The sequence below is a fragment of the Chionomys nivalis genome, chromosome 3 (assembly GCF_950005125.1).
Source record: "Chionomys nivalis chromosome 3, mChiNiv1.1, whole genome shotgun sequence".
In the NCBI taxonomy this organism is placed as follows: domain Eukaryota; kingdom Metazoa; phylum Chordata; class Mammalia; order Rodentia; family Cricetidae; genus Chionomys; species Chionomys nivalis.
The window spans coordinates 77,925,439-77,942,968 of record NC_080088.1 but is presented as its reverse complement, the minus strand read 5'-3'; the positions used below and the strand labels follow the sequence as shown (position 1 = coordinate 77,942,968).

Genomic DNA, 17,530 nt, shown 5'->3' with positions numbered 1-17,530 from the left:
CTCCTTCAGTTAGAGAATATGGCATGAGCTGACGACATGCGTTCTATCTGCAGTTTATAAGCCCCTGGAAATCATCTCATGCATGCAATCTTAAGCCAGATTTGAGGGCTGGATGGAAGTATACCACTGAGCAGTTGGTATAATAATTTTACATGAGTGTTGAAAGGAAAGCCTGCCTCATCTCTTGCACTCACTGCTAAAAGTCTTTATTTACTCTGGTTGATACACAGAAATCTCTCACAGATAGGCTCGGGGAAGGCTATATATTAGCTATTCGACCATCTTTTTACAGAGGGTAGATGTGAAGAAGGAACGACACCAAGAACAAGTCCTATCTGAGAGTCTCTGGGCCTGGAGGCAGCGGGGCAAAACAGTGAATAACCCAAGAAGGGGCACTGCTGTCATAGAGAAGTGTGGACCAGCTTTGTGTGACTTTGCCCCTGAGTTCAGCGGTTACCAGCCTTTGGGTGGCCATGGACCATCACTTTACTGAGGGCATCCCTCCTGGCAGGTAGAGCTAATCTTTGATACTTTGCTTTTTCTTCTCAGGGAACCTGGCAGTAACCTGTTCCATGACAATGTGTTTACACACTGGGCTTGTCCACCACAGGTCTGCAGGACACCTTGGGAGCTGGCCAGGAAACAGAGGAAATCCACAGTGAATGTTACTAGAGAATGTGGAGATGGGAGGAAAAGGTCAGAAATGTAGGTCCATAGGAAACATACCATCTATGAAACTGAATTGACAAGCAAGGTGTTTTTGATTTAATAGGTTTTCAAAACTGACAATAACATGTATTCAAGTAAGTATTACACCTATGAGCAAGATAAAGAACAGTAGTGGTGTAACTGGGTGTGTGCATAGCTTGCTTTCTGGTACCAAGTCTTGCCATATAGCCCTGACTAGCTAATGTGGATCAGCTCTCAAACGTAGGGTGACTTTAATGCCTCTGCCTCAAGTGCAGACCATAAGCATGAACCACTATGCCTGGCTAGTAACATTTTCACAGGAAACAGGACAGCGGTGCCATCTGAAAGCCGACCTGAGTTTTGTAATTGTATACCAGAAACTCTAGGACAACCACTAGTACCTTTTAAAAAGACTCTACTTCATTTTAATTTTTATGAGTTTCACTATGCAGCTTATGTTGGCGTGCAGTACCATGTCCAGGTAAGGGTTTAAGTCTTAAAAAAAATAGAAATACTGAAAGGAAATAGAATACACTGAATGCTCAATGCAAATGGGAAAACAGCAACGACACAACAACCTAGAAATAGAGTAGGAAAAAGATCCAGGAGTAATACATTGGAAAAGCTGTGTTAATCACTAATCCTTTCTAATGCTAATGAATGATCTTACTATACAAGTTAAATGGCAGATTATTAGCATGGACAAAAACAAGAACCAACTACATGCTATCTAAAAGAAACGATCAATGCATAAAGGGAGAGCAGGACATGCCGCAATGCTAAGCCTAGTAAGAGCATGCCACAGTAATTTTTATTTCAGACAGGGCAAACCTCTGAGTCCTGAAAATTACTGGGGCCAAAAATAATTGTTATGTAACAATAATAGGGTCAATTCTTTAATGTATATGCACCCAGCAAAGCATCAAAATACATGAAAAACCAGGTGAATGCCTTTAATTGGGAGGCAGAATAGGTGGCTCTCAAGACCAGAATGGTCTATAAAGTTCCAGCTCTGTCAGGGCGATATTAGTGAGAATAAAATAAAATAAAACAAAACACACATGGAACAGAGAGATGGAACTTGTAGGAACAATAAATTCACAAGCATAACCTCAAACCAGCACTCCTACTGACTGAACTGAATATTTGATATTTTTATCCAGCAGCAGGAAAACGCACTCTTATGCTTAGAGAGAACATTCGCTTCAAAAGACCGCATTCTGGGTCATAAGGTACACTTGATCATTTGAGAAACAGAAGTCAGGCCAAGGGGACGGCGCCTCAGTGTGCTAGGTGCTGTGCAAGCCTATGACCCGAGTTCCACCCCAGGGATAACGTAAAGGGAAGGGGAGAACTGACTCCACAGAGCTGACCTCCACAGGTGTACATCCGACATGCACATGCGCGTGTGATAATGGTGACGGAAAATGAAAATGGAAGCCTGGAGCTGAGTGTAGTGGTTTGTAGCTGGAAGGCTGAACTAGCAGGATCTTAAGTTTAAGGCTAGTTTGGGTCACACAGTGAGTTACAGTTAGGCTACAGTAGGACATCTTATTAAAAAAATAACTAATGGTGGAGAGATGGGTTATGAGCACTTGCTGATCTTGCAGAGGACCTGGGTTTGATCCTCAGCAACCATATCAAAATGGCTCACAAATGCCTATACCGCCAGTTTCGGGACATCCAACACCCTCTTCAGACATTCCCAGGCTCCTGGCATACATGTGAACACACGAAAGAGAATGTCTGACAAACAATGAAGTAGGCATGGAGGTACACACCTGCACCTGCCACCCACACTCAGGACAGAGGACAGGAGCACCTCAAAGGCTATGGAGATCCTGCCTCAAATCCTCAACAACAGCAAACAGTCCAGAACAGGAAATCCACAGAAGCAGAAAGCAGACTGACAATTTCTTAAGGGTGAGGCAGGCAGCATGTACCAGGGTTTGGTTTGCTTGTTTTGCTCCAACGTTATAGTGATGCTTGTACAATGCTGTGAACATATTAAAGTACTCTGAGCAAGTGAACTATAAAGCATGTAAAGGTTTTTATAAGGTTATGAGGGCTGGAGATGCAGCTCAGTGATACAATACGTGACTAATAAAAGCGAGACCCTGGGTTCCATCTCTGGAACTTCACAGAACTAAATACCGCAAAACACAGACTTGGTCCTAAAATTCTCCTTTACTGGCAATGACATCCAAGAATGTATTGGAACATCTATGTGTGTGCTGGGGGAGGAGCAGCCTCACCATGAAGGCCTCATGAAGGCCCACCTATGGCTGTGTGAACCTCCAGCTCCCCAGATAGATCTGCCAAGAACACTTCATTTCCTCCAGGACTATGGTGTGTGTGTGTTGTGTGTGACACAGCAGACAAGTGTACAGGACATATATAGTAGGAGATTGTTACCGTCCCCTGAGTTCAGCGTTACCTAACTCCAACGTATATGTATTACTTTTACTATGAAACATTTTTTATAAAATTAAAAAAGAAAGCACCAATACTACTTTCATCTCAGGATTTATATATCTAACCAGCTACTGAAACATCTCTTCTGCCTGCTTCAAAAACACCCAAACCAACTATTTTTATAATCTCATTAAAAATACAATTGAATGCTCTAGAGAGATGGCTCAGTGGTTCAAAGTGTGTACTGCTCTTGGAGAGGTCCTGAGTTCAGTTCTCAGCACCATGCTGGGCAGCTCACAGCTGTCTTTAAGCCCAGCTCCACTGGGAGCCGACACCTCTGGCTGTTGCTGGTGTCTGCACTCATGTGCACATTCCCTTCAGATACATACAAATACACCAAATTAAAAATAAAATAAATATTAAAAGTATAACTACTCCCAAACAAGGGGAGCAAGGAGAATGGAGTGGGGTAAAGAGAAGGTAGTAAGTGGTGAACATGATCACAATACACAATATATATGTGTATGAAAATGTCAAAATGAAATCCACTATCATGCACAGTATATGCTAAATAACAATAGCAATCACTAACAAGAAAATATCTGAAGTCTCAAGCAAGACACAGGTATGTTTTCCAAGTGTCATATTCTATGCCGGTCTCGGCAGATCTGCCAGTGCCTCATCGCCTGAGGCGGAAGCTTCTCTCTGCACGTATGCTCCCTCTTGATCAGTAATTCAGCAATACCATCAATACTCTTCCTAACGAAACCTCTGTTTGTCTTCTGTTTACTTCTCTGTGGCTGCATTATTGTCTCTCTGGGCCCTGTACCTACAGGCGGGAGTCCAGACCGTGTCCCCTCTGGCCTTCAAAGCTAGTTTTCAACCACTCCTTATGCTATCATTACAGGGTGTTCTCTGAGTGTGCAGACTGTTACGTTTGTGACTTTGTCAATATTGAAGCTGCCCACTTCTGTGCACAGCAGACTATACTCTCGACAGCTAGCTGTCCTTCAGCTTCCTCCATCCTTTTCCATTGGTCTATCAGCTCTGTCCTGCTGGCTATCTTCTGAATCCTGCTCTTTGCCCTCTCTCCTCCCTCCAGTCTCCCTGCCCTTCTCCACTGGCTTGTCAGCTCTCTCCTGTTGGCTAGCTTCTGAGTCCTGCTCCTTGTCACTGGTGTATCTTTCAGATCTTAATTTAAGAATTCAAGCACCTAAAAAAATTATTTATTTTGCATGTGTACATGTGCACACACGCGTGAGCACACACACACATGCTTGTGCTTGTATACAAGCACAGTACAGAGAACAACTTGTGGGACTGTGTCAATGGTGGGACTGAATTCAGAGGTTCACTCATTTGGGGGCAACACCTTCATTTGCTGAGTCATCTCATAGGCTCAAGGATCCAGTATTTAGGGAGCCTTCCTAGATCTTATGCAGCAAGGTGAGAGGACCATTTGAGACACTGAGTTTTGTTTGTGCACTTACCTGGTCTACATCTTTCTATATGGACTCCCAGTCCACAATCACAGGCCCTATTCTTACTTTTTCCCTATATATCTAATGTCCAGAACATAGACACCCAATAAAACGTGCTGAGCAGTGTATTTAAAACAATACAACACATAAGACAATGGAAACTCTGCTTTCAATCAGGGCTACCCACCTTGCACGCTGCAAATGGAGTTGACAGGTGTGAGGGAGCCCAGTTCATCCAGTGTCACCGGGCCAGGCAGGTCACAGGAACCAGCACCAGGAGGTACATACAAGAGGGACTTCTGGGGTAGGAGGACTGTCCGCTCAACACAAACAATCTGACCTGCCATGGAGATAGTTCAGATTATTCACGCAGTTAAGGAAAGCATCACACTCCAGCCAGTCTCCTTCACCAGCCACCGTGAGTTGTGTAGGAAGAAAAGGCACAGACGGGTTTGTCACTTCCTAATGGACGCTGTCCAGCATGCCAGTGTCACATGGAAGCACATCTCAAAGCCCCCAGTGGACAATGGTGGAAAAGAACACAGCTACCACATTCAAATACAATTGAAAGGGGTGAATTTTATGGTATTCGCTATACCTAGATAAAATGGAAAAAAAAAATTAACTGTTTGATACTAAGGAAAGGTATGGACTCATCTAAAGCCTACCTTATTATTATTGTTATTATTATTATTTTGAAAAAGGGTCTCACTGTGTGACCTAGGCTGGCTTCTAACTGATGATACTCCTGTCTCAGCATCCCACGTTTTGGGGTTACAGGCCTTTGTTACAGGGCCAGACATATACCATGTTCTCTAGTTTTTGTTTTATTTTAAAAAGGGACAGCTAGGCCATGACTGTAGGTGGTTTCCACATACGCAAAGGTGCTGTCAACAGATTCAAGTGGCCAAAAGTGTCTTTCCAGTGTCTACTACAACTTGGGGTGCTGGCTCCTACCAGGTTGGCAAAGTCAATGGGAACCAACGGCGGGTAAGATGGCCTCTGCACCCCCTCCAGGCTAGGCTCACACTGGGCTTTGGGAAGGTGCCAGCAGCACTGAGCAGGATGGGGCCGCAGTGCAGGATCGAAGCAGCCACTCTAGTTGGGCAGCCAAGAGAAAGCAGCATACCCTTGTCTCGAAGAGCATCCCTGAAGAGTATGGTAGGAGGCACAGCCATGGCAAGTTCTTCTACAACTCCCGGGCCCAGCACACATGAGGGGGCTACATAGACTGGCAGGGTTTTGGGAAGGGAGTGGTCCCTTTTATCCTGTATTTGTAGGGTGATGTCAGTCACCAGCAGCCAGATTTCCTTTTGTGCCAAGAGATTCTTTAGCTACAATGTGAAATAAGAAAACCCTATTAACTGTGCATATCCCAAACCTTTAAAAGCAGTATTAATGATTATTTATACTCAAAATTTAATATATGATTTCAAGCACAATTTAAAACGTACAATGAAGTTTCCACACCAAGGTTACTGGCACTCACTGATGCAGCCCCACCCTCTCCGTGGCTGTTAGGTCTTCTCTACAGGACACAACACAGCCCTCATGGGCAGTTCTCTCCTTGTCCCCTGAAGTCCTCAGGGGACCCATTTCCATTCCCTCCCAGGTCCACATCTCCTGTTCAGTGGACCCTCCCGTTTCCTGAGGGTTAGGGACAGACGTCGTGTGACCACGCAGAGGATGTAAAAAGCAGCTGTCACAAACCTGCTGCATGTGCAGCAGGCTTCATTTTATTAGTTTTGTCTTTCTTTTCCCCTTTCTGGTATGTATGTATGTATGTATGTATGTATGTATGTATGTATATTTGTGTGTGTGTGTATGTATATAGTCATTGGCAGGAGCTGTCATACTTTAGGAAGTTCTAGTAAACCGGCCTTCTGCCTTCACCAGTTGGTCAAAACTTACATCAATAGATAGAAGTTCAAGTCAAGGAGAAAGTGTAGGCCCAGGATCTAAGTGCTTGGCTGGTATAAGAGTTCAGTTGATATGGCTGGAGTGGATGGCATGCTTAGGAGATGTGGGCTGGGGTGAAGAGCTTAGATCATTAGGGACTGAATACAGAAAGTAAATTAGAGTAAATATTACTGAGGAAAATATTTACAGAGACAGCTTTCTCCTTGCTGGTGAGGGAAGGTTTCATTTATTGAGACTGAATTTCATGTAGCCCCGATTGGACTCAAATTCCCTGTGGGGCCAAGGGTCATCTTGAACCCCTGATCTTCCTGCTTCTATTTCCAAGCCAGGAAAGTCTAGAGAAAATTCTAGAGAAAATGGTCTCTGGTGGGAGGAAGAACACCAAGGACATCTATGGTAGTGCAATGATTCTGTCCCAAATTATAATGGCAAGAATTATTAACTATAAACCCTAGGTGATTGTGTAAGCTGTTAACAAATGTACTACTCTGTGAACATGTTGATAACATCTATGAGGCAAGACCTACATGGGAGATTTTTACTTTATCCTTGATTTTGATGCAGACCCAAAACTCTTCTAAAACATAAATCTATTAAAGAATTCTTTTGGTTTGTTTATTTTTCGAGACAGGGATTCTCTGTGTAGTTTTTTTTTTTTTTTTTTTTTTTTTTTTTTTTTGGTTTTTTTCGAGACAGGGTTTCTCTGTAGCTTTGGTGCCTGTCCCGGAACTAGCTCTTGTAGTCCAGGCTGGCCTCGAACTCCCAGAGATCCGCTTGCCTCTGCCTCCCGAGTGCTGGGATTAAAGGCGTGCGCCACCACTGCCCGGCTCTGTGTAGTTTTGAAGCCTGTCCTGGAACTTGGCTCTATAGACCAGGCTGGCCTTGAACTCACAGAGATCCACCAACTTCTGCCTCCCAAGTGCTGGGATTATAGGCGTGTGCCACCACTGCCCAGCCTAAAGAGTTCTTATAGCTATATGTAACCCAGAAAAAGCATTTGAACATGGGCAATAGTTCTGGACCCCTGACTTGTTCCTAAGCACAGGGTCATCTGACACACACCCCACTGGAAGCCAAACTGACTGCCCTGGCATATTTGGAAACAATTGCATAGAAGGCCGACAACATACCTACTCAGCCCCATGAGGCAGTACCCTGATCTAGTGAAGCGGAGAACTCAATGTCTTCCTCTGCCACTGTGTTTCCTTCCCTGCTGAGTATATGACCTATCTTCCTCACTCTCAGCCTCTGCATTATAGCATCTCCCTGAAGGGCAAATGGCTTCTGCAGCACTGATCTGCATAGTTCTGTGCCTAGAACACACTTTGGAATAACACGAAGTCACAGATGATCACGGTGTCATCATATACCAGGTGTTCTACAGACTCACTGAAAACCACAGAGCCAGCCTTCAGTTTGTTTAGACTTGGAGAAAGTGCTTTTTTTTCTTTCTTTCTTTCTTTTTTTTTTTTTTTAAAAAAAGAATTCCTGTTTACTCATTTATAAATGACAATATGGCTGCTTTTAAATTGTGGAGTAAAACCAACTAACTGCTACAGAAACTGCGTGATTCAAGAATCATAAAATACTGATTATACGGTCCTTTATAAGAACAGTCTGCCCTCTATTATAGTTGAGGAAGAAGCTAAAATACTCTGTTTATGATGACACAATTTAAATTTTATTTATATATGTGCAACCCACCAGTAGCTCAATTAGAAGTTAAGAAACATATTTTTTTTTTTTTTTGGTTTTTTGAGACAGGGTTTCTCTGTGGCTTTGGAGCCTGTCCTGGAACTAGCTCTGTAGACCAGGCTGGTCTTGAACTCACAGAGATCCACCTGCCTCTGCCTCCCAAGTGCTGGGATTAAAGGCGTGCGCCACCATCGCCCGGCAAGAAACATATTCTTTTGGTATTTCTATAGCTTTTCACTGACTATGGATCAGGGGAAAAATGTCTGCAATAGATTCCCAATAGAAACAAAAAGAAACCAAAATTAAAAACAACAGCAACGACCAAACCCAAAGGAGCTCCACACAGTTTACACAGAGAAGGATGGCTCCAAATGAGGAGGGTAAATTATTGGTTAACCTAGATTTTAGAGATATTTTTCTATTATGGCATACCACTAATTTCTAAGAGATTGTTCATAGGCTAGAGAAAGAGAGGGGAAGACAGACAGACAGACATGGCGATATTACCTGTGGTCTTTGATAAACCACTTTGGCATAGAAGCTGCAGCGCGTGCCATGCTCATCATTCTGGAACAGCAAAGACGGAAACATCACAGAAAGCACAGGAACAGCAGAAGCATCTGAAGTACCTGTTAGAGACACAGCCATTACCTGGAGGATTTCTTGTAAGCAGTGGACAACTGGAGGCTGGTAGAGCTCAGAAATGGGGTCCCCTTCAATTGTATCGATGTGTCCCAGGCTCGGATGCGCAGAGAAGATATAACAAAAGGTAGGGGGAGGCAGGCAAGTCTTTATCTGTTTAGTATAAAGGGAAAAAGAGAGTAAGAATGTCTTGTTAAAAAAGCCAAAGAGCTGGGTGTTGGTGTGCGCCTTTAATCCCAGCACTCGGGTGGCAGAAGCAGGCAGGTGTCTATGAGTTCGAGGCCAACCTGGTCTACAAGAGCTAGTTCCAAGACAGGCTCCAAAGCTACAGAGAAACCCTGTCTCAAAAAACAAAAACAAAAGATCCAAAGAATACTATTAACGTAATTTTTTTTTAGTATTCTCATGACCAGGCTTGGCTTGATGGTGCAGGCCTGGGATCTCAGCTTGGGAGGCAGAGACACAAGGATCACAAGTTCAAGGCCTACCTGGACTTCAGGAGAACTTCATGGCCAGTCTGAGCCACTTAGTGAGACCTATATAGACTCAGTGGTAGAGCATCTAGTACGGAAAGGCCCTAGCTTCAATTCCTAAGACTAGAACGAACACACACACACACACACACACACACACACACACACACACACACACACAATTTGTTTTAGGATGTATATTCTCATGGGAAGGCTAGATAAGAAATGGGTTACTTTGTGCATTTGGGGCACCATGTATAAGAATATTTCTGTGCAGATTTAAGATTTCATTTTAGATTTAGCATTCATGCTAGGCATGGTAACATAAGCCTGCAATTTCAACTCTTTGGAGAAAGAAGCAGGGGTACCAAGACTTTAAGGTCATCCTAAGATACACAAGGCCCAGTGTCAAAACAAAACAGAAGGAGTATACTGCAAGTACCACTTAGAAATTGCTCCTTACAGAATGTGCAGACGGGAATTTTGAGAAGGATGACGCTCCCTGGCACAGTCTCACACGTCATACATGCAGCACTCCGCTAAAAAGCCAGCTACAAGAAGCTGGAGAGACGGCTTAGTAGGTCAAGTACTTGCCACAAAATTCAGTTCCCAGAGCCCACGAACAAGCTGGTGTGATGGAACACCAGTATTGGGGTGGAGCCAGAAGGATCCCAAAGCTCAGTGGCCAGGCAATCCAACCAAAATGGTGAGTTCCAGAGAGATATCCTCTCTAAACACTTGAGGTAGAGAAGGAACTGAAGAAAGATATTCTGACAGCAAGCTTTAGCATCTACGTATGCCTGTTATATGCACATACACACACACATACATTCTCTCTCTCTGACTCTCTCTGTCTCTCTCACACATACACCACAGACAAGGTGGGTGTTGAGGGAGAAGGAAGAAGAAAAGGGAGGTGTGTGTGTGCGCACGTGCGCGCGCGCGCTAGAAAGAGAGAATTGCTTTGGGCACTGTATACTAAAGCAGCCACCCTGATGGGCAAGCCCAAGGGGCAGTAGAAGAAACTTCTTAACTTTTTTTTTTTTTGCTGTTTCTGAGTCCCTACAAGGAACAATGTGGTGAGGAAAAGGGAAATTTCTGTTGACTATTTATGGATTCTACCTAGCATCTGTTCTAATTGATAACTGAGTGTTGACTTTATAAACTATTGCAAAGGAATTTGAGGCACAGTGTCGGCTTCAGGATGAGGCTAACAAAGACTGACTTGCAGCAGTGAATGAGGATTGCATCATGACTGAGTTTGCAGGCACACACCTGTAATTCTAATATTTGGGAAGCTGAAGAAGGATTACTTTGAGTTTAAAGTCAGTATAGGTTCCAGGCTGAGGTCGATTTTGTATTTCTCACAAAACTAAAATACAAACAAAAATTCATCAAGAATTTGCCAGAGGAGCATGGAAAAGAACCGTCAGAATGTTGGCACTGGAGAGGTGCTGTAGTCTGTCCTAGATGATACTCACACATCACTGCAGACAAAGGAACTAGTTGCACAGTGCTGCCCAAGGAAAGACACGGCCATCTGACTACAGTAGGAGTGCCCAACTCAGTTCCTGACGAGGAGCTTTCCAAGGCTGGGCGGCTTACCTCTTCACTGGGGTGGCCACAGGAAGGCTCGGCCAGAGGCATCACTGGGGGCCACATGGTGTCAATTAAACTGAAGAGCCCTGGTGCCCTGCAATAAGAAGAGACACTGTTGGAAGTATTCATCAATAACATTTGCCAATAAAGTACTAGTCAATTTATGTGCTTAAAGATGACAGTTTCTTTACACTGTGATGAGCCTGGACATAGCACGTCATCGCTGAAACAAATATGCAGAAAATACCTGGAGAACAGACATGCACACCTCGACTCCAGTGTGTGGAGCCTGAGGTAGGAAGGTCAAGAGATTGAAGACTTCTGACTATCAACAGCAAGAAACCAAACCAAACCAAAATGGAACAGCAAAAATAGGGCTCAGCTGTTAGAGGACCAGTTCCTCTACCAGATGACCTGGGTTTACTTTCCAGTGCCAACATGGTAGCTCACAACTATCTGGAACTCCAGTTTAAAGGATCCATCACCCTTACTCACATACATGCAAGCAATACACCAATGCACATAAAATAAACATCAATATTAAAAACAGTAAAAACAGGCCGGGTGATGGTGGTGCATGCCTTTAATCCCAGCACTTGGGAGGCAGAGGCAGGCGGATCTCTGTGAGTTCGAGGCCAGCCTGGTCTACAAGAGCTAGTTCCAGGACAGGCTCCAAAGCCACAGAGAAACGCTGTCTTGAAAAACCAAACCAAAATAAAACAAAAAAAGTAAAAGTAACAAAAACCTTGAGGATAAGGACATAGATACCTTGCTAAATGAAAGACAGAAACAAATTAAAATGTCCTTATGTACATACTAGTGACTAAAAGATATGCCTTTGAGTGGTTGAGAAGGGTTTGGAGGCAATATTTATATTTCCCTTTGGATTGTTTCATATGTATGTATATTTACACACACACGATTGTTTCATACAAATGATATATGTAAATTTGTAAACATTTAAAGTTAAAATGTATGCCTTCTATATAACTATTTCTAATACTGTGTATGTGTATGTATGATGTCTATGTAGGTGGGTGCATGCGCCACAGTGCATGCATGGAGGTCAGAGAACAACTTTTGCTGAGCTGGTTCTCTCTTTTCACATTCTTTGTGGCTTGAGGACACCAAGCTTGCATGGCAAGCATTTTTATTCACTGAGTCATTCAGTTGGCCCTTCGCTTGTGAATTCTGAAAAAAGGTTTAGGTTGGTATCACATTCTTTTCAATCACAACACTGGGGAGGCAGAGACAGGAAAAACTATGCAAGTTTAGACCAGCCAGGGATACACAGTGAGACCTTATGTTACACATAGTGTGTGTGTGCGTGTGCGTGCATGTGCATACATGCATGGGCACTCACCCATGTGTGCACATAGAGGTTAGATTACAGCTTGCAGGGGTCAGTTTTCACTTTCTACGTTTCTACTATGTGGGTTCTGGGAGTTGAGCTTACTCGATGGCTGAATGTTTTTGTGTTTTGAGACAGTATCTCATGTAACTCAAGCTGGCCTCAAACTCCATAGATAGCTAAGGATGGCTTTCAACTTCTTATCCTTCTACCACCACTTCCCAGATGCTCTGTTACATCCTATTTAGGTGGTGCTTGGGATGGAACCCAAATTTTATGCATGTTGGACAAACAATGTATCAACTGATCTAAAAGACCAAACATATTTTTCAAAAACATACATAAGATGCTTTTTCAACTTGAGTACAATGGGCTTATGTTTTAATAAATTCATTGTAATTTGAAAATACTGTGTCTCAAAAATACATCCAGGGGCTAGAGAGATGGCTCAGTAGTTTGGTTCCTGGTGCCAACATCGGGAGGCTCACAACCATCTGTAACTCCAGCTCCAAGGACTCTGTGGGGGTTTGAAAAAAGATTTGCCTCCATATGCTCATAGATTTAAATGCTTAGCCAACAGAGTGTGGTGCTATTCAGGAGGGGCTGGAAGTGCGCCTCTGCTGGAATTGGTGTGGCCATGTTAGAGGAAGTGTGTCACTGGGCAGGGGTGGGGGAGTGGAGGGTGGGGGGAGGGGGGGAAGAAGAGGCTTTGGGGTTTCAAAAGCCCAAGTCAGTCCCTTCCTGCTGCCTGTGGATCTGGATGCTGAACTCTCAGCTACTTCTCCAGGGTCATGTCTACCCGTGTGCTGCCATGAGAACACAGCTGATAAGCAACAAAGGACCAAGAACCACAATAGACTAAAAAATTAACAAAATGACAAGAAATACACACTTTTAAATAATTACTTCGAATACCAATAGTTTCAATTCTTCCACAAAAAGACTGATTGAGATGGAAAACAAGATCCTCCTTTTACCTCCTTCTAAGAAATGACTCATTATCAAAGATAGGTCCTAAAATAGAATGGACATTAGGAAAAGGTCTTCAAAGCAAATGGAAAAAACAGGCTTTACAATTCTAATATCGGACAAAACAGACTGCAAACCAAATTGCGTCAGAAGAGATTAAGAAGGTCCCTCTTTTCGATCGAGCACATCACAATTATAGAAATGTAAGCACTGAAGATAGATGAACCCAATTTCATAAAACAAATACTGTTAAATATAAAGTCAGAGATTAATGCCATTCTCATCATTAGACAGATCGTGTAGGCCAAGGAAGAAAACAAAAAACAAAAACCAGCAAACATTGGAATTAAATGATTTCAAAGATCAAACAGATCTAGTAGGTATTATAGAACATTCTACCCAACCACTATACATTTTTCTCAATAGCCGTGGACCTGCATTAAAACATCACTTACTTGGACAAAAAGTAAGTGTCAATAAATACAGGAAAACTGAAATACTGCTTGTATTTTATCTGATGACTACAGACTAATAGCTAGAAATCAACAGCAAGAGAAACAACATATAATGTGTAGGGTAGATGGTCCACACCTACTTTTGCGTTTCAAAACCCATCAAAACCCACCAATGCCTGAGTGTGAAAACCCTCTAGTCTCCACCCTGAAAAACTCTGCCACCCACCACCCCAAAAATCCCTATGTAAGCTTGTTTTCTGCTCAGGTCTTTGCTGCTTCTCACCTGAGCAGAGGCAGCCACACTCTTGTGTCTCTCCCAATAATTTCTGTGTGAGGTTTGTTGTGTTGTGTGACTTTGTGGTATTCACTGGTTCCCGAAAGCCAGGACACTTTTACCTTTAGAGCTACACTTGCACTAGGAAACCTTTCCCCGCAGAGTTGAAACAGAGCCATTTTCCTCACTCATCCATAAGATTTAGCAAGAAAAACATGCTCCACTCTGAAAGGTGCAAACATCTTAGTTGTTAAGCATTATGACTTAGGAAGTACACATAACTATCATGATGAAAACATAGGTTCTACTGTTCAGTGTTCCAAACTTAAAGCATTTATACAATGGATAATTATTTAAATGTTTATAGTTTTCAATAGTTTATTATATGTTACACAGGATGTAAGCTGTACTGTGAACACATTATTAAAGAATGTGTCGGGTCCCCTGTCTTCTGGGAACTACCGGATGTGGTGCTGGGAACTGAACTCTGATCCTCTCAAGAGCAGCAAGGGCTTTTTACCAGTGCCATCTATCAGCAGAAATTAATGAAACAGAAACAAAGAAAGAGTAGCAAACAATAATATATAAATATTCAATAAAATAAAGGGCTGATTCTTGAAAAAGATAAACAAAGTTGACAAACCTTAGCCAAATTAACCAAAAGAAAGAGAAAACCAAAATAAATAAAATTAGAGATAAAAGAAAGACATTACAAGAGATATCAAAGAAAGTCTATTTTAAAATACCTTTGCTCTACTACACTGTAAACCATAAAAGGAACAGATAAATTTCTGGAAGAGTGAGACCCATGAAAGACAAACAATGATGAGAAAATAATCCACACAAAACTTTAAGAAGCAGTTATAAATTAAGTAGGTAATAAATAAAAATTCCCACAACTAAAAAAAAAAAAAAAAACAACAAAACAGATCCATTACAAACCTAATGAATTGTTTCAGTTAGGGTTTCCATTTCTCAAAGCCCACCCCCACAGTGACACACTTCTTCCAATAAGGCCACACCTCCTAATGGTTCCACTCCCTTTGGGGGTCATTTTCTTTAAAACCACCAGAAGAACACTAATATTTTAAAATTATTTTGTAGAAAAGCAAGAGGTGTAGCCTGGGAGGGGAGATTCCTTCTCCTTGGACTGAACAGGAATGTGTGGGCAGAAGCAAATATCAAAGAAGAATATTAGAAACACATAAAGAGATGAGAAATAAAATGGGCCCTCTGCTTCATGGGCATTTAAACAACGCTAAGTCAAATTTTACAGAGCATTACTATGTTGTTCATCCTGATACAGGATCTTAAGATGTAATCCAGGCTGGCCCTAAACTCTTGTCTACCCTCCTGCCTCAGCCTCCGTATGGCTGGAACTACAGGCACACGCCACCATACTAGTCAAGAGTTTTAAACAACACAGCAAACAAGTAGCCACCTTTAGCCTCATAAGACATGCTATAATTCGTACTGACTGGCAGATGATGAAGGGCATTCAGAAAAGGAACCAACCAAGGTAGCAGCAGCCAAGATTTCTATCACCTCTAGTCCATTGGAGGGCATGCACAGCCTACCCCTTCTGCGTGCTGGACGGTCAGCTAAAGTCACTTACTGGCTTGTCTGCTCTATTATTTTGGGGACAGGCTCTGATCTGAGTTGGCTCCTCTTCAGGACTCACACCTCCTCTCATAGCTCTCCCTGGAGCCAAGTTTCTCCACTTCTGGGAACTGGCCTTCTAGCAGTGAAGGGCTGCTGACAAGAGACTACTATTACCCTAATTCAGGAGGCTCACTGTCCTTCCAGAAAACCTTATCCAGGAATGCCCTCAGGACCTTTAAAATAGCCTCCTCAGTCAGAATGTCAGCTGACCCTTGGGCCAATTTCCTCCAGGCACACCCCCCCCCCCTCTCAGAGGGAGCAGAGTGTGTTCTCTGCAGACTGGGTTGCTTTGTGGTTAATAAACACCCTGCCTCCATGTCTGTCAGATCTCTTTCTCCCTAAAAGCCAATACCAATACTAACTACAGAGCAATCTAAGCCTTTCTGTTGGGTGTGGACAGAGTAGAATTTGCTCTTGGAGATGTAAATCACGTTAGCAAAGAAGATAGGACGGTAACAAGCAGGGAAACAGTCATCCTCAGACAGCCCAGACTTCTTCAAACCTAGCGTATGTTTGGCTATAAACTTCCCTTACGTATAGCCTATGCTGCTGCTAATTTCTTGTTGCCTATTTCTGTGCTCTCCCAGTGAGCAGATCCGGGAAATGAGCATGTGGCTGAGAATGCTGGAGCCTTTTCTAAGATTTTTTTTTCACTACTTTTTATTCTCATATACAAGTGGAGCCTTCCAGCAACTCTAAAATGATAAATTAAACCAGACAATAAAAAGACTAACAGGGCTGCTAAGATGGCTCAATTGGTAAAAGCAGTTAATTAACATTGAGAATGACGATCTGAATTCAGGTCCTGTGCCTTATACTGTGGGTGGGGCAAACCAACTCTCAGGACCTACACTAGAGAACTGTGGCATGGGTGGGAATAAACACACACAATAAATAAAATGCAATGAAAGAGTTTAAAAAGAGATCTGCAGAAACATGAAAATACCGCTCTTCATAAAAAACAGTATTGGTGAGCCATGCGTAGCAGTGTATGCTTGTCAGTGCAGCACTCAGGAGTCTGACATGAGAGAATCCTCTTTTTAAAAAAAATTTGCTTATTTTCTTTCCCGTGTGTGGGAGCATGGGAGGATGTGCAAAGGTCAGAGGACAATCTTTGGAGGATGTTCTCCCTTTGTGTGCTCCAGGGACTGAACTCAGATCACCAGGCTGAGCATCAAGCACCTTTACTCACTGATCCATCTTGGCATCTTGGCTCTTGAGTTCTGAGCTCAGCTAGGGCTACCAGAAATGACTGACTGAAACAAAAGAAAACATCCTCCTAAAACAAACAACAATAAATGTCAAGCAACACAAATAACGACAAACAGCAATAAAAACAACTCAAAAAGAACTATATGCTTTTAATTTCTATTATGGTAAATATTGACCAATATAAGAATTTAAGAATAAACTCTCTGGGGATAAAGAGGTTATCCAGCTGCTAACAGCACTGCTGCTCTTGCAGAGCACCATGGATTGGTTCCCCGCACCCACAAGGCAACTCTCAACCTTCTTTAAGCACTAGCTACCTTATCTTATTTGCAGACAAAAGTAAAAGATAAATTTGGGGTGCTTAAATAATGTGTGGTACAGGATCAACAGGGTCCGATAGTCCACTGCATTCTGGACTCCAAGGGGAAGAAATGAGTTATTCTGCTTTTTTTTTTTTTTAAACAGTAATACAACTTTCTTTCCTAAAAGACTATTTTTTTTTTTTTTCGAGACAGGGTTTCTCTGTAGCTTTTTGCTCCTGTCCTGGAACTGCAGAACTGTCTTTGAGATTTCCTGTTTCATGAAAAAGTCTGCTGTATACTATAAGCCTGTGGGCTGAAGATGGATGTCCCAATGATACAGAAGAATTAGGTGACTGTCCAGGCAGTGAGATGTCTCTGTCATTCCTAGAG

General features: G+C 42.7%; 1 protein-coding gene across 4 annotated transcripts in view; it reads right to left on the bottom strand.

The window, feature by feature from the left end:
• The window catches only part of Spidr (scaffold protein involved in DNA repair), a 225,393-nt gene that overhangs the window by 15,103 nt on the left and 192,760 nt on the right, over positions 1-17,530 (bottom strand). For all 4 annotated transcript variants that reach the window (XR_009056844.1, XM_057764939.1, XM_057764938.1 and 1 more), the window contains 5 exons: positions 10,922-11,009; positions 8,853-8,996; positions 8,709-8,768; positions 5,716-5,920; positions 4,774-4,926 (listed from right to left, as the gene is read on the bottom strand). Coding sequence is in view for 3 of the 4 variants with exons in the window: in XM_057764939.1 (XP_057620922.1) it covers positions 4,774-4,926; positions 5,716-5,920; positions 8,709-8,768; positions 8,853-8,996; positions 10,922-11,009 (650 nt within the window). In the remaining variant the exon portion in view is untranslated. The remainder of the gene's footprint in view (positions 1-4,773; positions 4,927-5,715; positions 5,921-8,708; positions 8,769-8,852; positions 8,997-10,921; positions 11,010-17,530) is intronic.